At 40.4% G+C, this 22,449-nt stretch overlaps 1 protein-coding gene across 1 annotated transcript; it reads right to left on the reverse strand.

The window, feature by feature from the left end:
• Positions 1-634: 634 nt before the first annotated feature.
• Positions 635-21,953, reverse strand: triqk (triple QxxK/R motif containing). Its single transcript, XM_023412096.2, has 4 exons — positions 21,796-21,953; positions 18,827-18,901; positions 9,628-9,713; positions 635-1,488 (listed from the first exon to the last, which is right to left on the reverse strand). The coding sequence occupies exons 2-4, from the start codon at positions 18,885-18,887 to the stop codon at positions 1,381-1,383; spliced, it is 255 nt and encodes an 84-aa protein (XP_023267864.1). The 5' UTR covers positions 18,888-18,901; positions 21,796-21,953; the 3' UTR covers positions 635-1,380.
• Between the last annotated feature and the right edge of the window lie 496 nt (positions 21,954-22,449).

Raw genomic sequence — 22,449 nt, forward strand, 5'->3', positions numbered from 1 at the left:
GGGGGGGTCCTGGATGTACCAAGGCTTGATAAAAGCCACTGGGTGAGGGTACGGGCGCATGCTTATCATAATGGTTTCTTTGACATGTTGTCTTTTACTAGAGGTCGGAAGGTCATGGGAGAAAAGAGGAGAAAAGGCCGAAACTGAAAGCTCAAAATGTGTCTCACATTTCGAGAACCCTATGAGCCACAGAACACAATCAGGCACAGACATAAGACTTGTTTTGCTTTTTTTTTGGTGTTTTTTTAAGATTCGAAACAAAAGAAGTCCTATGTATTTGGTATAGGACTTTTATAGATGACTTCAAAAACAATGCGTCAGTTGCCTTTTTGACAACAGTGCTGCTATTGCTAGTTAGGGCTGCTGTGTGCTGAGAAAAACATGGAATATAAAGTGTTAATGAAATGAAAAATAATGCCAACAAAGACCCTGACTTTGCACACGTGATAAAGAATCTCAAACAGTGGAAGCACTTGGACTGAAATGGTTAATAGAAGGTCAGTCCATACGTCTGGTGCACAAAGAGTAAAGACTTGTGAAAAAGAAGCATTGACGAACCTTCATATTCCGTTCTACAGAGACGCATCACATCTTTAAAAGGGACAGCAATACATATTTGAGAAGAAGAAAATCATCAAGGTGTAGAGCCACCTTTATTCAGTCATCGTTCATGTATGTAATTTCCATTCAAATGAAAGAACAGCGTCATATTTGTAATGCTAATCCTGCGGGTGTCTAAGTGCTGCGTGTATGTGCAGCAGGTACAATGTGTTGCTCTGTATTCTGCACACATGTTCAATCAGGACGAGGGCTTTGTGGATTCTAATCTCACACTTTGTGATCTCCAGATATCCGGGAGGAGAGGTTTGTGCACTGGAATGTGAGGCAAGTGTTTGTCTCGATGTGACGAGAGGTTCAGCGAGAGATTTACATTTTTCTATTAGAGGAGAAAACAGAGGGACGTGACTCCACAGAATAAGATTAACAACCGTAGTTTGGAAGATTCGTGAAAAAAAAAAAAAAAAAAAAAAAGAGGCTCATTTCCGTTGCTGATTGTAGATTTTGCAGCAGAATGTTTCAAGTGCCGTGGAGCAAGAGGTCATTGACTTTTTCAGAGAACAGGAATCAAAAGGTACTTCAGGGAAATAATGAATCATTTATAGATGTAAAACCATTGTATAATTATGTCAGTAATTATATGTCGGTACAGTTTCATTGCATATACCGCACACAGAAAATACACAGGAGGAAGGTAATGTCAAATCTCAAAAATGGCCTGAAACTTTCACTGATTAATGCATTGCAGCATTTCTCCTGAAGAAGAGGTTCACCGTCAATATGTCAACAACAAAGTGTGTAAAGAAGAAGGTCAGACTCTTATTAATCCACATCCACATCCAGGTTAATCTCAGTGCTCAGGTTGAGGTAGAAGAAGGCGTAGACGCAGAGAACAAAGAAGAGGATTGCTGCAATGACAAGGAACGCATCCTGAGGAGGGAAGAAAAAACATTGTAAGTACAGGGTTCAGCTATAGAACTATTTATATACCTGCCTGATCCCTTGTCTGTCTTTACACTTAGGAGAGGCTCTACTTTGTTTGAATGTGTTTGTAGCGTCCTGTAATTTTTGTGTTTATTTATTACAGTTATGTCTATATTTGCCAAGTCCCTATTGTCTTTCTTTTCATCTAGATTTGCTGCATTCCTAATGGACTTTAATCAGTCTGACTTTGTGAGGAAGAATTTATTGTTAATCAAAAAAAAAGAAAATAATTTAATATTTAAACTGTAACTTTTGTTTATATTAAGGTCCTTAAAAGACAAATGTATTTATACTAATGTCAGTCATAACACTTTCATTTCAGACTTGAAAGTGAAAGAAAAACATTTTGGCACAATGTCAAAGCTGTTTCCACACTGCTGCAGGTAAACAGAAAAATGCTGTGTCAAACACTTCCTTGTGTACTTACTTCAGTTTGTGATCTTAATGTTTTCTATTCACACACACACTGAAGTGTCAAGACAACAAAAATGTCTTCATCTCCTCTTTCACGTTTTTTTAAACTTTGGTGCATTGCTGGATAAGTGATGACTAAAGAAAAGCGTTTGACCTCTCAGTCAGTGTGAGCGACTGCACACTAGAACACTGTGACTTTGTTTTGTAGTTGTAACTCTTGGACTCCAATCAATCCTTTTTTAATCCAGTCCTGATTCATGTTTGTACGGTCGCTTTACACAGACAGAAACGTGTGTATTGTGCATTTTACGTATATAAATCAGCCTTGTTTGTTTTGTTTTAACATGTTAACAAGCTGTTAATCATATGTCAGTGTTTCCCGTCCATGCCGCAACACAAGACTGGTGTTTTTGAAGCGATTCACACTGAAGAGCTTTTTTTTTTTTTTTTTAAATTTCTGAAAGCTTTGTTTGCAGCAGCGAACTACGGGCTGATGAAAGGCCAGAACAGACAAACAGATGCGTTTTCAAATTTACCTGTGTTTGTGTGGAAATGGCTTCAGGCTCTTTAAAAGTAAACCAGGTCTACACAGTAGGTGTTCTCATTCTGATGGACCCATTTGCACATTAATGACACAAACGCTCTCTGCTGCTCTGAGAGATTCACGGTGGGAAATTGTTACCCGATGAAATGATGCGGGTGACACCGACAGCAGACATAATGCACTTATAATAGCATAAATGCTGTATTGTATATATTCATATCATCTGTGTGATGTTTGTTATTGTGTAGTACAAAGTTGAGACAGAGTCTCCCTGACCCTGGGGCTGAGGTACACTGTGCCAGAGTGGATAGACTATTAATTTTGGGTTCTGTAGAATTTGTTTTGTTTCTATTTTTTCCTTGATGGAAAGAGATCCACATACTGTGGAATAAAACTGGTGCCACATCCAAGAAAAACAACCTTTCAAAATGTACAGTTTCACACACTGATCAGCCACAACATTAAAGCCAGTTATTTCAGAAAGCAAGCATTGACTGACCCCAGTATAATCATCTATTCTATCTGCAATCTCCAGCCTCCACAGCTCTCCTGACAGTTTTACTGAGAAGTTAAACTTTCATCAACAAAATGCCCTATTTTTTTTTTTTTTTTTTTAAAGATTTTCTATTGGTTAATTGTCAAAAAAAATTCAGGCTTTCCAGAGGAGTGGCATTCAACTTGAAAATGGGAATGTGGAGCGCTCGTTCATTATGTGGCGCTCACACGATTAAAATCTTCATCAGCTGGAGTTTCATTAGGGCCACTCAGAGTATTGAACAATGCCAGTTATTCTTTATCAAGAGAACTCATTAGCAGCAAACTTTCTAATCAACACTGGAGAGCTTGGAGAGCTTTAAAGGAGTGTGGAGTACAGTCTGATTGGAGGTTATTAAAAAAAACAATAATTTGATTTGAACATGGAAATTCGTTTTTAACAAGCAAACTGGGCCACGACAACACAGGTGACATGACAAGTGAATTCAAAACATATGATTTTAGTCATGTACACAAACAGCAGTTTCAATTTCTATTTCTGCGGATATCTATAATTTTATTTTTCTATTCATGGAATCTTTAAGACACTGGAGGGAAAAACTACCTGAACCATGTAAAACTAAATCAGCCTGGAACGTCCCATTATGCTGTGTATTCACAAGTGACGGGCCGAGGTGATACAAGGTTACAGTGAGGGAAAATGACAAACAGAAAAGCAGCAAGCAAGACTAAACAGAAAGAGCTGTGACTGATGTCAAAAGAACAGAAGAAAACAAAACAAAACAAAAAAAAATATGTGAATGATAATTTGAGAAAACATCAGTTCAGTTATTGCCAAACATAGCAGGCATACGCAGAGACGACTGCAAATTCAACCCACTGGCCAAACTGCAGAGAAAAAAGACAGAATGAAAAACAAGAGTGAGTACGAGAGGGAAAACAAGAGCGAGATAAGGCTTGGCACAAACGAGGGGTGGTGGGGGGCTAATAATAATTCCTCTCTGATGAAGGGGGTGGTGAGGGCGGTGGTGGAGGGGGTGACAATTAAAAGGCGTCACAGCATCCACAGTTATCTGTATACATGTTGTAGTGCCTAGTCATCAGCAGCATTGGTCTTCATTAGCCTCAGCCCACGTTTATCTCCATCCCGACAGCCTCCAAACAGCTTAAAGTCCTCGCTTAATTGGAAAACTTTTAAATTTCATGCACTTTAGTTTCATATATTAACCGCCAGGCTCCCACCGCTTGATTTACTTTTCTATTTTGCCGAGGCCTCAGAGAAAAAAAAAAAAAAAGAGAACTGTTACCAAATCACGGTGGCTTGATTGTTTTCTGCTTCTGCTTGTGTTCTCTCGCAGCTTTGAAAAAACATGACAAAGAAAGAAAGTCGTTTGTAATTTTGACGAAAATATCGCAGAGAAAATGTTGAGCTTCTGACGTAGGTAAGTATTTCAATCCAGGTTTTTTTTTTCTTTCCCCTCTTTCTTTTCCTCTGCTTCAGGTTTCAAAGAGAAAGAGAACAGCTGGTTACAGTGACTTGTCTATGAAAACAAACTGGAGGGGTTTTGGTGAAAACACTCGAGTGGTAGAAAGCACCTGCACTTGATTGAGATCATTGTTTTCAAGAGTGGCCCACTGTGTTGACTCTTGTCTTGTCTCACAAACACGTTTATGTGCGCGCACACACACACACACACACACACACACACACACACACACACACACACACACACACACGCACACACACACGCACACACGGACTGAAACCACACAGCCTCTCTGCCCACATTCTGATGGAGACCCCTGGATGGGGCCCAAGCACATCATCATCTTCATCATGTGGCCCTCTTAGCACCGACGGCAGCTGCAGCACACTCAGCATGCTGGGAGCTGGGTCTCTGTCACCTTGGCGACAAGCCACAGCTCGACAGACATCCCCTCATCTGGTCCGCCTTTTATTCTCCTCCTGGGTTTGTTTGTGTGCGTACGTGTATGTCAGTCTGTGTGCGCCTACGTGCTAAGCGAGAGACTTTCAGTGCGTTCGTGGCTGTATGTGGGTGGCAGGAAAACACAAGCTACAAACAACTGTTGGTGCATTCGGGCTGCGGCTGGAGTCTCATCTGTGATGTTGTCACAGCGACAAATAACCAGCCATCAGGTTATAGTTCAAGACTGGTTACATGAACGTTGCTGATACGTTTTTGGACACTTGGCTCCAGTCCATTTTCTATATTTTTTAAATTAATCATTTTGTCTATAAAATGTCAGAAAATAGCAAAAGGAATGCCTAACACAGATTCCCAGATCCCAAAAATAAATCTTCAGATAACTTGTTTTGCCCAACAAACACACCAAGATTATTCATTTTCTAATCATATAAAATACAGATAAAGAAAATTCTCACATATTAGAGGATGAAAACACATTTTTTTCTTCCTACATGACTTAGAATGATTGATTATTAAAGTTGTTTTTGATGACATTCTGACGATCAAACTAATCAATTAATGGACTAATCATTTCAAATGTAAGTCACCATAACTGCTGTTATCCATACACAGTGTATGCCATTATCAAATTTTGCTAAAAGCCATAAAATACTTTCCATTTATATCCACTGATTATCTTAAATAACACAAACAGGCCTTTTACATAACTAAAACTCCTTATACAGCTCTGTCCTTCCTTCATGCTTCAGGGACACATTTCTGTGAACAGGAAAAGCCTCATCATCACCGTCACCACTCACCAAGTCTTTTCATGAAGATTATAGTAAATTAAGTGTCAATAAAAAGGTCTACAGAATTGCCATGTGCTGTCTGTCAAACTAAAAAGTGTGAATGAGCCTCATAAACCTAATGGCCAGAACAGATAACAGATCCAGACGTCAGCTTCAGTCGGAGGCTGAAGCAGATGCTACAGACAGAATCTAAGGTTTTCAGCGCAGCATTCTTCACAGTTTATACAGAAACTTTTTCATTTCAGAGTTTGCTAGCAATAACTCTGGATGGTGCTCAATAATTGCTGCGCTTATTAATCAGAAGTGCTTCTTCAAGATAAAACTTCTTGACACAAGAAATATTAATGGTATAAGCATATTGCTGAATAGAAGAACTTGGGTGGGAAAAGATTAAAAATGCTTGTAATTCTCTGCTAAAACTAAAAAAAAAAAAAAAATCCTGTTCTATATGGTCTTCACACAACATACATTCACAAATGACAGCTGGCAGCCTCCATCCTCTGCCAATTCCACATTTTCCCAACTTTCTAGGCGACTAAAAAAGACTGAGGGAAAACAGTGCAGAACTGAACAGAAGGCTAGAAGTGCCAATTAGGCTCGTTTCCTGTGCTACAAGCTAGTGTGCTGGAGCTACTTCGAAGGTGCTTCTTCTTGTCTGAGCAACCTGAGGAGAGACTGTAGCAAGACCTCCTGCCAGTTTCTTCATCTCTGCTGCCGTGACCTGATGTTATCCGTCGTTTAGGGGAGCCGCAGATTCGCATTCAGCCGACCAACGCTAGTTTCATAAACACACCATGACTCGACGTGCGTACAAAAACAGGCACATATACAACAGGTGGCTGGTTTCCGCCACTTCTCAGGTCAACTTTTTTTTTTTTGCAACCCAGACAACTGATCACTGTTGAGGGAACAGAAGTTCTCCCTTTGTCACTCTGTCTTTCCTAGTCTCTCCATCTTTTTCTTTGCCAACTTATCCAGACTGCCCTGCTACTAGGACAGCCCCGAGACAGCCTGCCCTGGTAGCTGCCAGATTCTCTGTGCCCGCATGTCTGCTGGCCCTTTTGAGATGCCAGCTGCATCTGAGACCAGCATTTTAACCGAAGAGAAGAGACGAGAGGATTTACGCATAGAGCAACATGCCTTCATAAACATATAAACCAGTCAAATCATTGCCGGCAACCAAAGGTTCAGAGACTGGGGGTGGCGGGGCTTTCTCCTGTCATCACAGAGCTGTGTAAAAATCACAACTTTATATAACGCTAAAAAGGACTCGATGGGAAAGCAAGCGTGACCAAATATCCATTACATCTGGGCTGAATTTCAATCGAACTCAGGGCCAAGAGGTCTAAGTCAGTTTAAAATCCTCGTCCCAGAGGTATTTTTAATCCGACCTCTGAAAATTCCCTCGTCTTGGGCGTGAAAAACCTGAATTATTTATGAGCAATATCAATATTTCAAGATATGGACTAATCTAATTGGATTAAAGACGTGCTTAATGAGGCCGTGCGTGTCTAAGAGATGCATATTTTAAAACCTGACCATTTCACCCAGTGTTTAATCCTCGCTATGATTTGTTCATCTCTGTGTACTACATGCCAACTGAAGCTTAATGAGGAAGTGAAGCCTTTTGGCTTTTGATGTACTGTAAACAGAACCAATTTTCCAATGCCACGAAGGAAAAACAAACAAGCAAAAAATAACAGCGGACATGTCTGAGATATATTTTCTTACAACTGACTTTCACTTAAAAACAACTATGAAAAAAATCACTGAGGGCTTGATTTCATCTGATGGTATTTGCAATTTCAAAGAGGATTTAAAAACCTAAGACTGTAGAATCGCAAGCTATTTCATTGGCAAAAGGAAAACGCTTGAAATAGTAAAAATGTTTGTTGGCAAGCCAAATGAATGAGGTAGAGCATAAACAGCGGTGGCACGTTTGCCAGAGTGATAAACGTGGAGTCATCCATCTTTGCCTGCCCCTAATCGCTGCAGTGTGACAAAGCAGCAGAGAGAGACGCACTTTTCCACCCTGCCAACACCCTCAGCTCCCTTTACTTTCACATCCCCCAACTCTATCATGTCACTTTCTTATTCCTTTTCTCTTTTACAGTCTCTCCATGTCAAATATTTTTAAAAGCAGTGATACAGTGATAAAAAAATTTCAGAATGGACATAATGCTTCATTTCAAGTTTATAACAGCAACAGACTAACAATACAGAGGAGGGAAAAGAGGCCAACAAACAAGCCAATAAACACCATGAGAAAAAAAAAACAAAAAAACACCTTGGAATAAAAAAAGTCAAGTACAAGAACATCAGCCCTCCCACCCCACGGCTCCCATCTCAGAGGAGCGCCATCTAAAGGTGTTAACGTTTCCTGTTTGAGCCGTGCATCTTAACATCATCCATCCTTTCCATATAAGAGATCATTGGTGTCCAAGTCCGTTCAAATCCCTCCAGTCTGTCACTAAGTATTTGTCAGATTCAGGTGGAGGGCATCACTCAGTGTTGTTTATCCAGGATTTAAAAGTCGGCACATCTTTCTTGTAACACAGTAACAAATAGGAGTAAATTCAGTGTTATAACCATGTATTTCCCTGTGTACGAATCGTTTCCTCAATGTAGGTACAAAGAAGAAGGGACTAAGTGCACATCCCTGCCAGATCTGGGTGTACCAGCCATATGGGGACTGAGTCTTCTAGCTAGGGACTTGGCCAAGATTTTCTGATGTGTGTAATAGTGACATCCACCTGCTCTGAGTCCCTCCCTGTCTTTGATATAAGTATTACAGTTACTTCATTTAATGTCACTGTTAGCATGCGCACTTAAAAAGCCTTCTTATACATGTTCTGTGTTTAAGTTGTTGAACTTTTTTTTTTTTTTTTTAAAGAAAACTCATTGCATATCCCGTCTGGCCCTTCACTCTCACCAGTTTTTATGCTGTTAACAGTTTTTCTTATTTCCTGACATGTGATTTCTGTCTCCAAGAACTCCCATCTCTCTGAGCTAGTGTGGGCAGTTTACATGTGTAAACAAAACTGTTTCGTAACCTCCGATGATGTGTGGGCTTGAGAACTGTACAATTTTTCATAAAGTTGCTGAAATTTTTGGTTGAGCCCAAGGCTTTGTCTGGGCCCGTTTCTTCATTCGAGTCCAACTTTGTAATATTTTTTTATTCAGAATTTTCTTCATATTTCTTCCTTTTGATTCCTCTGAAACATTGATTGCACCATTGGTAAACTTCCTACGTCAATACTTCACTCTAAAATTTTACAAGATCTACTGGAGCTAGCGGTGAGTGTGTCCTACCCGCAAATCACTCATCAGCCCCCCCCCCCCCTTTCTTTTCTGCTTTTAATAGAGAGAGATATCCCACACCTCTATCTCTCTTTCCTTGTCGCACTCCTTTGCTCTTTTACCATCAAATGAATAAGGAAACTCTTGAATGTAAATCCTTCCAGGAATTCATGTTTTAAAAAGCTGTATGTTATATCTTCTTCTATATTGTAGATGTGATCGAGTGTTGTAAACTTTATTCTACAGAGACCCTTCCTTTCCTCAGTGATAGTTTTCAACACTTTTACAGATCTTCAACAGATAGGCAGGGGGGCCACATCACATCATCTCAGATGGATATATACTGTTACCTTTCCCAAAAGACATACAGTAAGTTGTAAAAAGAGCTAAACGTCTTGGATATCAAATGTGATCTAGTGAGGCAGGCTCTCAAACAGACAGGCAGACAGACACACAGACAAATGGAAAGAAGATGGTTGGCAGAAAGACAGACAGGCAGATGGGCCAGAACAGGCACGCAGACACAGAAGAAGACATGCAGATAACAGACATCAGTAATGTGAAACAGAAAGTAAGTCCAGGAAAGTCTCACCCTGAATCCAGAGGAATTCTTCTTTGCTTCAGCTTTCAGCCGTGTGGCCTTTAAGACAGACTTTGTCTTTTTGTAGTCCTGTTTCCCTGAAAGAGAGAAGAAAATCTAATCACTACACAACCACCTGATTGTCATTTTGAATACCATGTTTTGTTGTGGTATTAAGTTCTGCTGCAATTTCAAAGCCCGGCTTCATTTGCAGTTTTCCTCCATTTATATTTACTCTAAATGACAAAAAGAATAATGCAACTCATGGACAAGTTTGACTGAAGATTCATATGTTTTAACTGAGGCAGTAATGAAGCTCAAAGCCTTCTCAGACTTGTGACTTCTTCTGTACCTTGTAATATTGTCACATGCTTAAATTAATACATGTGAAGATAAATGACAGTTGAATATAGTTCTGAAATTTCACAAGTTCACAAGCTACAATGTTCTGCACATGCATCCAAAATACAGAGCATTTTTCTGGCCTGAGCTGCACACCGTTCACCTGCGCTTAGTTGACTTCCCATGGGCACAAGTCTCAAGGGTGAGTCTTTTGGGCAAACTGGCCACCTGGTGAAGTGTGTGTGTGTGTGTGTGTGTGTGTGTGTGTGTGTGTGTGTGTGTGTGTGTGGGATTCACAGGAGGCAGAGCCGCCTGTCTGGGTCTAATTAGAAACAACACACGGCAGGAAAAGGAACTTTGCTAACAATAGGGTGGAAAGGCAACAGCTTGCTGAACAGTGTGTGTGTGTGTGTTCTTGAACTTCTATATTTGTGAGAACCTAATGTTCAGACTGTGGACATATTACCAAGTCCTTAAAGATGATATTTTTAGGACTTCAGTTACAGGATAGGATTAGACTACGATTAGGGCGAGAGCTGACGGGCTTTGGAATCCATGGATGGTCCTCATGAGGATAGAATAATGTGTGAGAGAGAGAGAGAGACCAAGCCCCCGGGTCAGCTTAGAGGCTTTCTCAGTTAGTGATGTGACATGCAGAGTTTTTAGTCCCAGCCAATTGAGCCTCATTAACATTGGAAGAGGGAAGGAAGGAGAAAAAAAGCGTCCACATCGCTCTGGAGAGGCTGTGGGAGAGAAAAGACTGAAAATGAGCCAGTGAGACAGGAGGGGCACAGAGTTGTGTTTATATTGTGAGATTCTGAAAACAAACAGACAGAGCTGCATACTACACAAACTGGCTCTTTTTCAACCAACCATCTCACTCCCCTAGCTTCTCTTTTTCTGAGATCTTGCACTCAATTCCTCTCTCTTTCTCCATCCCTCCTGGTCCGGACTCCTCCTCCACCTCCCTCCGACTCAGTGGAGGGCTAATAGAAATGGGGAGCATGTTGCCAGGAGCAGACAGTGAGCTAGTGGGAATTCATTAGGAGGGCCACTGGATGTCTCCTCCACTTGTCAGAAAGTGGAGAGGGGGAAATTTGATTGGAGGGCACCTTAGGTTGTTCTCCATTCACAGAAATGGTGCAAGGACTTTCAGACTGCAAAATGGTTGGTTGTGGTAATGTAAGGCTGCAGGAAGCTACATAAAAACACTACAAGACCAACATCCAACAAAAAAGTGGATAGAGAAATATACAAGGGAATTATCATATCTTAAAGGGAACATGCAGATAACTGTAGAAAATACAGATTTGTAAGCCCTGTTTGTTTAAATGTTAAGCAAGAAAAAAGTTGTACACAGACTTTAAACTGAAGCCCACAAGTCAACTATCTGCACTTTCTGTTTCAATACTAGTTTACTTTGTTTGGCAATCTGTGTCCTCATGGTACCTTTTCTGCAGCAAAAAAGAAAAAAAAAGAAAAATAATATTGCACACTCAAAACAATATCAGTACTTAAGCAAGCTGGGGTTTAGATTTCAAAGGCAGATTTTTTTTTTCTTCAGCATTTACAGTTTCTCCCACAAACTGCTTCCAAAACATGCACCTGTGCCGTTTTACTCACGCATGGGGATAAACTTGTTCCACGTCTACACGGAGAAATTATGTTTATATGCAACAAATCATCATAACCCGATACACCCATAACCATCTGGTAAGAATCAATACTTAACTGGAGCAAAATCAGAATAATTACACCAAGTAGGAGTATGAATCATTGATATGGAGGAGAAATGCCAAAGAATTACATCTGACTGTGTAAGGTGTTGTAATGTCGTTGTATTACGGCGCTGCACTTATTAGAACCTCATGTTGCCTTTCTCCTGTGGTTTGTTTGCGTGGGTCTGGAGCCTGAACACCCACGCACATGCGCTCACACACACACACACACACACACACACACACACACACACACACACACACACACACACACACACACAGATATTGAACTGGGATTACGAGCACTCCTATTTGTCATTGTAAGGTAGTTTTCTATATGCTCACCATGAATGAATTGGCTCAGGGTAAAAGGTGAGTCATGTTGCCACAGTTACAACATTACATCTTACAAGAGGAGATGCTCAGGTGGCACCTCCAGACACAGCTGCGGTTTCTGCTGATATTGCTGGCACCTTGGACGGTCAGTAAGAAGTGGCTCGGTGTTTTGAGACCAGCACCTGGGCTTGTGCAAATCATGTTTACTTGTTTATGGTTAATGGACCAACAGAATGCTCACACATCCCTCTTCTATTAGAAACTGGACTGAATATGCGGCGTAGGTTAACTATAGTAATGTTTAGAACTGCATAAAAACTACCCACAGGGGTCCCTCAGGGGTTCTCAGCATTGGGGGTGACATCATTGCACAAAAGTCTGTATTGATGAGTCCTCCATTCTCCTTGATCAAGCTTAAATAAATCCTCAGCGTAAGACATCCTGGGCTCCAGCGCACGCTCTTCTTTGAATGCCTTGACTATCGATGATAAGAATCTCCCCTAACAGTCATTGCTGTTCCCCCTGCTGCACTGGTGCTGTAGACACTTTCTGTCACCAATTATCTACCTGCTCTGGGCTACACGCCGTCCTCCCATCCCTCCCTGCTTCTGCCTGCCACGCTGAAAAGGCATCACTGTCCTCCTGTACAGCAACGACAATGCCGTGTCTCAGAGGAACATTAGCCCTTGTAAGGCAGCCTGGAGTGCCTGCTGAGAGGCTTCTCTGAGAGTGCCTTTCATTGAAGTCGTCACTGATTTCATGTCAAGAGGACAAGAGAAAAGTGAGAGTGGCCCTCACCTCCCCACCATTACTGCAGATTCCCTTAAATGTGTTTCAGGTTTTTCATCATTGCGTCATTGCGTTTTTATCTTGAGCTATTGTTCTGTTTAGCATTAAAAGGAGACAGGTAGGGGGTATTAGCTAAAATTAGCCACAGGCTATGTGATTTGTGTGTCACACAATCTGGCCATTAAAATGACTCAAGAAGAGGGGTAGACGTAGCAGTAGAAAATATGTGTGCCGTATACTATTGTTTGAATATACTGCATGTTCACACTCAGTTTAAACAGTGCATTAAACCATTAAATGCGACCCTGCCTTAATAAATCCAGACGTGGAGCAGGGTGAAAACAATGTAGAAAAACACACAAGCTTAAGCAGAAAACACATTATTAACAGGAGCAGTAAATAGACAAAATACAGGACAGTTCGTTCATGGTGAAGAGACGGATGATGGAGGGGAGAAGCAGATCAACTGAATTCCTTTTTAACTACTGACTTTTGTATTGTGGTTTCTTTTAGTGAGAACAGATCAGATGTTGGCAACAAGAAGATAACATTTAGCTTCAACTGAGAAATACTTATTGTTGTTCATTGCTGTTCAACTTATCCATTTCTCCACCAAATTAATGTGCACACTTAAGATATACAGCCAATTGTTTTGTATAAATGTACAACCAAAAATAAAAAAATACATTTTTTTCAACTTTGTCCATGGATTAATTTTTAAAAATATACAGTGGGGTCCATATGTCAAAATCTCAATTTTGGACCCTATTGTATCTAGGTTCATAAGGTCATGGCAGAGGTGGTTATATAAGAGATGTAAGTATTTGTTGTGCGTTAATATTCTGATGAGTATGACAGGCAGGGAACTATCTGTGACAGTTTTCGCACCACTGGAGAACCATCACTTGCCTCAGACAGACTCATGATTCCAGCATATTGCACATTTCTAACATTCTACATTTCAGTCATGCATCATGTAATAAAAGACATTTAAACTGATATCTTTCATTACGATTACAAGAAAATTAAAGACCCACTTGCATTCTGTGTCTGGGAAACACACTGTGGCAACTGAAGCTGCTGCCATCTTGTTTAAACCTGTGTCAAGTAACTGGAAAATCAGCTACTGCAACAATAACTTGCTGCTCAAAGCTGAATTACCAACCCAGTATGCCACATCCTGCAGAAACATCTTTAGCTAAGTCCACCTAGCATGGGCCATCAATCAAAAACTCCATGCAGCAGCATTAAGCTTAACAAAGTTGGTGACTGCTTCAGGAAAATCCACCAAAATCTTTGCTTGTTGCTCATCTCCAATGAAGATCAGTGAAACAGATGGAACACGGACTTCTGTGTCAAGCCCTTTATGCTGGCTTGAGAAATGAAATAGTTAAAGGTTTTTAGAGGAGCAGGCATCTTATTAACTTTGCTTGTCCATTCAGTTGTTGCCATTTTTCAAATATGACAAAAAACTGGTGCTTCTCTTTTGGATGCAGATATGTGACCTGAGGTCAGGATACTTCTAAAGAAACGATCCATTATGTAAAGTGTCACATGATTGAATTACAGTAATAACATTTACTACTGTGACAAAAAATCTACTTCTTCTTGTCATTTGACGATCTGCGTAAAATGCAGCCAGTACTGTAATATTCAAAAAGCTCCGGTACATAACTGTCATGAAGGCAACATAACAACAAACGAGTACACGAGTGTGTCAAGAGAAACACGCCTCATGTCTGAGGAATTCAGTATGTGTGTGAGTGTTTGTGTCTAAGGGGACTATCCTTACTGCATGTGCACTACATGGAGTGTGATGGGGCGATTTGGACAGACAGGCCACCGTCCTGTACTCTCTGAGAATCCTGGGACAATACAGGCAACGCACCGACAGCATGTCTGACAGTTCGTCGAGCTTTGATTTTCCTCTGTGTCTATCTGGCACGGCGGCCAAATAGTCAATGACCACATGGTGCAGATCGCTGGCATCTGCCAGAATGCATGGTAATGGAACTGGAGGGCTGATGCCAGACACATGGGAGATATTTATGCCTTTTCCTTTGCATCATGTCATGGGAGGAGAGGGGAGGCCAAATCTCAGGTGGAGCTTAGACATGCATGGAAAATATGATTACAACTTGACAACAGTCCATTTTTTGCCAGTTTTTCAAAAGGATTTTGCAATTAGTATGCGAGACTTAGAGTGAAGCATTCTAAACAACTAAATGAAGATTGACTGTTATATAAAGAGAAGAGGTAAACTGTACTCTTTTGATGATATACCAAAGCCCAGCCACGGATGTGAGTGAACTATTTCGCCTGCATCTAGATGTATCATATTTAATTGCAAGACAGACAATTTGCTAAGTGAAATCTTCTTTACAATGTGAAATGATGCATTCTAAAGCCAATATTTTTCCAATGTACCAGTCTGCACTTGAAGATTTAGGTGTCTTTATCTGTGCAGACAATTTTCCCTTGCTTGTTCAGTGGGCAGCAGCAGAGTGACCACTTGCACTTCCATGTAAGAACACTAAAGCTTTGCCTCTCCAGAGGGCAGCTTGGTGCAGTCAATTATAACAGGCTTAATAATGGTATTTTAAAAGAGTGTCAGCAGTGGCCCCTTGATGGCCATCTGACATGACAAAAGCACTCCAGCAGAGATGATGGTACAGCTCAACAACCAGCCTGGACTACTGCTGATGCGCCATGAATAAGTCACCCTATTACGATTTCAAATTACCATGTGTGGCCCATTCCAGCTCTCAGAAGACCCAGCCCCATGCTATCTTTGAAGACTTCATTTTCCTCTCCAATGTCTTTTTCCCCCTCTCTGCTTTCCACCTTTGCTGTTAAACAGTGGTTCACTGAAATTGCCTGATGGCCATTCTTTTCAAAAAGGAAGGGAAAATGGTAGAAATTGAGGGTTTGGAAGGAGGCGGCGGAAGAGAGAGGACCAAAGTGTCCCTGACACCTCTGTTACATATTTTTGAATTGATGAGATGTGCTCAAAAAGAAAAACACTAAATGGGAAGGAAAAAGGAAAAAACAAGATTTCTGCGCCCCTGGTAAGGGATGTGACAGTGGGAGATGAGCTTGTTATGTTATGTCTGTCTCTCATTTGTTGAACCCGCCGGGTTTTACACAATGGCAGGCGGTTAAGGGATATCTGCAGGCTAAATAATCCGATTCTTCTGTCCAAATATGAAAACATATGCAACCATTGCGCTGCTTTATGAGACCCCAGCTCCTTTAGAGTAAATAAATAAATAAAAAATAGGGAAATATCTCAACAGGCTATCTTGTGCTTGAGAAAGACAAATATAGTGATGTCTGTGAGTTTAACAATTTTTCTTTTTTAATCTTGGCAAATACCATGAGAAAAAAAACAAAACAAAAAAACAGCATATGATACAAAAACCACTATATGAAAGTGATAAGAAGGTGCAAAATCAAAAACATGCACCAACAGAATACATGTAGGCTAAGAGACCGTCTCATGAGCCTTGTTAACACTACAGTACAACCAGGAAATATAAAACCTGGGATAATCAGAGGGTGTGAATCACCAGGGGCCAACAAACAGCCATCCACCGGGAGGAAGGGGACCAGAACAATGTCATACTTGACACGAGGTAGTTAGCTAGCCGGCTGGCAGGCTGACTGACTGGCTGGCTGCCTTGCTGGTTGGCTGCACAAACTGTGGTCTATCTGTCAGGTAGCCGGCAATCCAGGAGATTGTGGAGGTGTCTACCTGCATATTCTGTTAAAGGCACTTAGACGTCAAAGAAGATGATTCCCACAGTGCTGCCTGCTTCATCCAGGTGAGAAAGGGCTCGTTGAAGCAGGTAGATGATGGCCTCCTACCTGAGGTTGATAGGCAAACTACAGGGGGTCTACTGAGGTTCTGCTCACCTGAGGTCTGAGACGGACCCACTCCATGAGGTGTTCAATGCTATATGATCTGGCAGGCCCATGTGAACATGAAAGAAATTGTTTTATATTGGGTGATTTACCAGTCACAGAACTTAATAAAGCAATGCATTTTTAGCATTTTTGCAAACAAGACAAGAACAGTATAGAAAGAAGCCAGTTCCCTCATTAATACAGGTATCTTTTTTTCCACTTCTCTAGCCAAGAAAACAACTTGAGGGCTTCTGAAACCCTCTCAAGAGGGTTATTTGGATGCAGGGATAACATATCTAAAAAGGTAGCTAGCAGAGTTTCAGAATCCTCCTAATTAATGTTCACCTTGGATTTCTGATCAAAAAAATCGCAGGTCTCTTTAACATCGAGCGGCAAATTGGATACGAAAGGCCAAAAGATAAGGTTCTGTCATGTGCTCAACAAGCCATTGTTGCAGAGTGTCTCTTCTGGAAGGAAATGTAAGTGGACAAGGTAAATATTAAACCATCTGGAATCTCCCCTTTCATATACAACCTCATCCCTGAACATGTGCTCAATGAATCCCTCTGGTGCACTCTTCTTCTTGCGTTGTGGTTGCGTGGATGATCGACTGATGAGATCAACTGTTGTTGTTCTCCAGACTTAAAAATCTTAGTCACACTTATAACTTTAGTCTTCAGGCCTGAGGAACTGAATGACGTTTATAAAAAAAAAAAAAAAAAAAAAAAAAAAACCTTAGTCGTAGTCAAACAGGAAGTTTAAACTAAAATGTGAAATGTAAGAGGACAACCTCTGAAACCTGTTTCTGAGACTTCTCCTGGCCAGAGGAGTCACCATGGATACACTTGGCCTTCATAAAAATCCAGTGTTAGTTTTGTAACTTTCATCATCTGGATTGTGTCGCTCTCTTCACCTCATTCTCTAAAGCTGTGATTGTTGCCATCTCTATGAAGGAACTCATTCTCTTCTGGGTCTGGGTGAGGATCCTCATTGATCAAGACCAATACCAGACCTTTAGTGAGAGACTCACTACATTTTTTGATCTGAAATCGGGCACCTTTTGTATCTAACAAAGACTACTTAGCTGCATTTCATGTGCACAATGTACCTCTCCTGGGATTTGAAGTAGAAACTTTAAGCCTGTGTGTTTGCGTCACTCATAGCTGCACACAATTATCCAGCTTTGCCATTGGCGACCTTTTGGTTTTGCTCCACAAGAGGAAAACAAAAACAAAAAGACATGATATGAGCTGTGATCTTCAAGCAACCACAGCTGGCATGCTGAAGGGGACCGAACTTTTGATTGATACCGACCATATTGCCTTAGTTAGGCCTTTTTGATGTAAGGGGAAGGATGGGGAAACAAAGTACCGCAGGATTAGAGCGGTATTTAACTTTGACAAAACAGCTTCTGACGTGATATCAGAGGGGGCAGTGTTTTAAGCAGAATTTGCTGTCCGTCAGTAATGTGACCTCAGACGCTGCTTGTTCATGTCTATGTGTAATTACTTCCACAGCATGTATACTGGTTCTAATCCAGCCAGTCTGGGTTTAAGTTTCTTTTCAATCCAATACAAATTGGAAAAGTTTCCAGGGCTGTGAAAAGAAACTATGCTAATTCTTACATAGCCAGTGTCGCTAAAGGTTTTCAATAGAGGTGAGCTGTTGAGCAGTTTGGGATCTACACTCACGAGTTTCACTGCAACACATGCTTGTTTTTAATGAGCGCTGAGTTGATTACTGTGTTGTGGTTACGATTGCTCACACGAAGCAGTGAGGAATGATTTTTGTTGAAATGCAGTTACACAACCAGTCGAAGACCAATCTCAACTGTCAAAAAGCATTATGAACAAATTACCAGACTTTATTGTTTTAATTGCCTGTTAATATATTGATTATCTTTTTGATTAAACTGTCAGTCAAATAGTACTCTGCTATATTAAAGGCAGATGCCCAAAGAATTTCTTTAAAGTTACGAAACAATAAAGCAATCTGAGCATTTATTAGCATCTGTTTCCAACCAATGTCAAAACATCAATATATTGCTACTTGATTTGATTACATAATTTACTATTGATCAATAAATTGATTAACCAGCGCTAGGATGACAGGAGACTCACCAATCTGCTTTCGGTACTGATCAACTGGTAATCCGGTCGCACTGGCATCCTTCTTCCCCATTTTCCCTCCTCAGTCTGACAAGACAAAGAGGAAAAACAAACTTCAGAGTGAGAGAAATTTCACAGCTGGGTCTCAGTGTTACACCTGATCATTTAGTTTAATCAAATACGGATATAGCTCCATTCCTGTTACTGTAGTCTGAGATAACTTGTGAAATCTGTAGCAAGGATTCAAGTTAATACACAATCATATATGGAGAAGAGTAGTCAGTTTTGATCAGGCAGATGGTTTATCTTACACATACATCTGCTAGACATAATTAAATTCATTCTCACCACCTTCCATGTGTGTTATGTTCACAGTATGTGCACTTCCTATCCATCTCATTTAGTCTAACGCCATTTCCCTTCACACCATGAGCTCTCTCTTTGATTACCGTGACAGCTCACAGGGACGTAAAGAGAAAGAGTTAGGAATAATATAAATAGTATCCTCAGGTTCCACGTGTAACTAACCAAGTGTGTGACTATGCTTGTGTAACAGAATAAATGCCAGGTAGTAGGGCTGTGCATTTATGCCAAAGCATGTGCGTGTATAGATGTACACTCACCAGATATAACCAGGTCTGTATAATACTATTCTTTACAAAGTGCCAAAACTCACTGTGTGTGTTTCTTGCATCCATCCAACATCCTTGTTTCTCAGTGAGCACTCTGCTCTAAATTCCAGACAGGCTCCCTCACAACACACTGCATCAATCAATAGTGTAGCCTTTTGTTTAAAATAGTGGAAAAAGCAAGTATGAGTCGTGGGGCAGGACGTTGTTATGATGATACTGAAATCTCTAACACGTTCACCGGCCAAAAGATGCGAGGATAATTAAAAAGGAAACATTCACACCTACCCATATGTTTAGACAAATAATGCTACACATATATCATGCTGTGTTAATCTAATGATAATTGATTATCAGTCGAAAAAAAAAAAGTCAACATGTGACAGAAAGAAAAATGTGTAAGCAGGTGTGCACAGGGGAGAAGTGAGAGGTGAATACGAAAGGAAAAAAGTATCTATGTGCATCCAAGAAGAACAAGAGCGGTGGAGAGTCTAGAGGTGCAACCGGGGAATAGAGGAAAGAGACTGAATTAGCATGTTCAAGGAGCGTGGCTGGCTGCCTGTGCTGACTGATACCTTCTCATGGGAGACTGCTGCTGCTGCCGCCTTGGGAAACCTGAATTTTACCTTACACCAAAAACACTGTTTTCACCTACATTTCAAACACTGTTAGTGCCAGCAGAAAAGGAGGATGTATGCACGGCTATTGTTCTCCGGCAGCTGGAAACCACAGTCAGCAAATTAAAGGAAGTGAGAGGGGGACAAAAGGAAGGGAGGAAATTGTCCAAATGTAATGTTTACAGATGGACACAGTGGGCTCTCAAAGTTGCCAGCTATGTGTTACTGTGCAGCAGCGTCACAATGTTATTATAAACTGCCAAAAATAACACATTTGAAGCCTCTGTCATCACCTTCTCGGAAACATCTACATGTGTTACAGTATATTTTGAATTTGCAGCTGTGGATATAAAAAGCAAGGAAACGTGCTGACTATTGGAAAAAATTTCTAAGCATAGTGACAAATGTATTGTTTGTGCTGATAAAATAATAATTTCCTATCTATTTTTGTAGCTTACAAGAGATAGATGACAAGAGGAATGTAAGGCATTCTAGTCATTAAGAGTGTTAGACATAATCCCACTTTACTGGAGATCTAAACTAGGCCTAGCAAGAATGATATTTTTTAAACAATGGCTTTTGGTGATTAAAATGATCAGTTCCACAGTATCAAGGTGCACTGCGATTCACAAGTTAATTTAAGGGTGAATTTATCCTGCTGAGTAAAATGTGTTAAGTCACAAATTAGTTTTTATTTGCTGCATGCATATGGCTACACACCTAAGCTTCAGTTTAGAAAATTAGTTTGAAATATCCACAAGACTGCATAGAAAGTCTAGAGACCAGGTATGCAAAACAGTTTCCCTCAAGACTTAATACCAGAGGGCGTGTGGACAAAACAGAAAACAGGACTGTGAAGTAACACTGGGTGAAAGTAAACTTGGTGTTTATTAGGTCCACCTCACTAAAAGTCTGATGCAGCAGTCCTGCATTAAATTCTACCTTCATGAAGGTTATAATATTCGGTTATTAATGAAACAGTTTTAGTGTTTATTTGGACTTTGTTTTAGAAGCTGCAGTTTGTGGTGCTCCAGCTTCTCCAATGTGAATAAATACTGTTTTTTTTTCTTTTCTGATTTATATCATATCTTCGGGGACTGGACTATGATCAGAAAAAAGGGGAGCAAAAAAACGTCACACTGGGCTCTGGAAACCTGTCAGTTTTCTGAGTCCACACACTGTTGTGTTGAGTTGTATAACATTATATCAAGAGGTGTTTGTCTACCCTCATTGAAATTAATGGGCGGAAAAAAATATTTCAAACACTTATTTTAATACCACTAAAACAGTTTCAACAAAAAACTAAACATTATAGGCAGCCTTTTATTAATGAGGATTTGTTTTAGGACAGATATGTAAGGCTGCATCAGTTTCAGCTAGATGGACGTAATAAAATGGGAACCGTCTGTACATGCAACTTTTAAACAATGCTTGGTGTTTTGGGGAATAGAGCTCTCAATCTGTTGGCATTGTGTAAAATGATTCTACTATTGACAAACTATCAGGGTTTTTTTTTTAATCCACTATACATGCATTTGGGCTTTTACCTTTCTCTGCAGACCAGAACATGGAGAAGGATTTTTTTTTTTTTCAGAAATCACTTGTTAAATTAGCAGAACTGTTATATTATCCTCTGAGCGAAGTCTTATTCAACACAACAGACCGTAAAACATTCAAGTGTAGATGTAATTCACGAGAGGCAGCCTTCAGTCATTGTATTCACGAACATACTTACACTGTCGTTGTTTATTGAGAGAAGACGTCGCTTAGTAGAGGTGTTTCTGCATCACGAGACGTCTGACTGCTGTACGTGGACACGCAGTGTCGGGTTTTTATTGGACTTTCATCTGATTTTCGCCAAAATGCCAACACACCACTTATTCCTGCTGATAGTTCCTGGTTTATACGTCAACGTCGACGACTGACGGACTTCTCATCCAATCACAGACGGGTATGTGACAAGTGGGCCAATAGGACAAAGACTGGGCGGGACGGTCAGACATAAACAGTGGACGAGCACAAGAGCTGTTGATAGTCTGGACACTCCCACTCATCTCAGGACACAAAACCTCCTGAATCACGAGGTGCTTGTAGTTATGCAGATATAGTGCATAAATAAGAAGGGTAGATAAATGAGTTGTTCTAGACGTTATGAATCAAGACAGTTTTCAAGGAAATTATGATATGTAGTGAAAATTATCAAAGAGTTATTCAAGATAATATAAAGCTATCCTGCGTAGTAGGGAGTATTTATTTATTTATTTATTTATTTATTTATTTATTTATTTATTTATATATATGGTGCTCCAATGTTGTAGTATACATACAACACCGTTGGAGCACCATTTACATATCAGTATATCAATAATAATGATTGCTGACAGGGACC

Source organism: Seriola lalandi, unplaced genomic scaffold (assembly GCF_002814215.2).
Source record: "Seriola lalandi dorsalis isolate HSWRI2012SDOR001 ecotype SW California unplaced genomic scaffold, Sedor1 jcf7180002054476, whole genome shotgun sequence".
NCBI lineage: Eukaryota > Metazoa > Chordata > Actinopteri > Carangiformes > Carangidae > Seriola > Seriola lalandi.

Coding starts and splice junctions, on each gene's coding strand:
- triqk (XM_023412096.2), bottom strand. CDS start 18,887: ATGGGGAAGAAGGATGCCAGTGCGACCGGATTACCAGTTGATCAGTAC. Junction 9,714..18,826: donor TCAGTACCGAAAGCAGATTG/GTGAGTCTCCTG, acceptor TCTCTCTTTCAG/GGAAACAGGACTACAAAAAG. Junction 1,489..9,627: donor AGAATTCCTCTGGATTCAGG/GTGAGACTTTCC, acceptor TTCCCTCCTCAG/GATGCGTTCCTTGTCATTGC.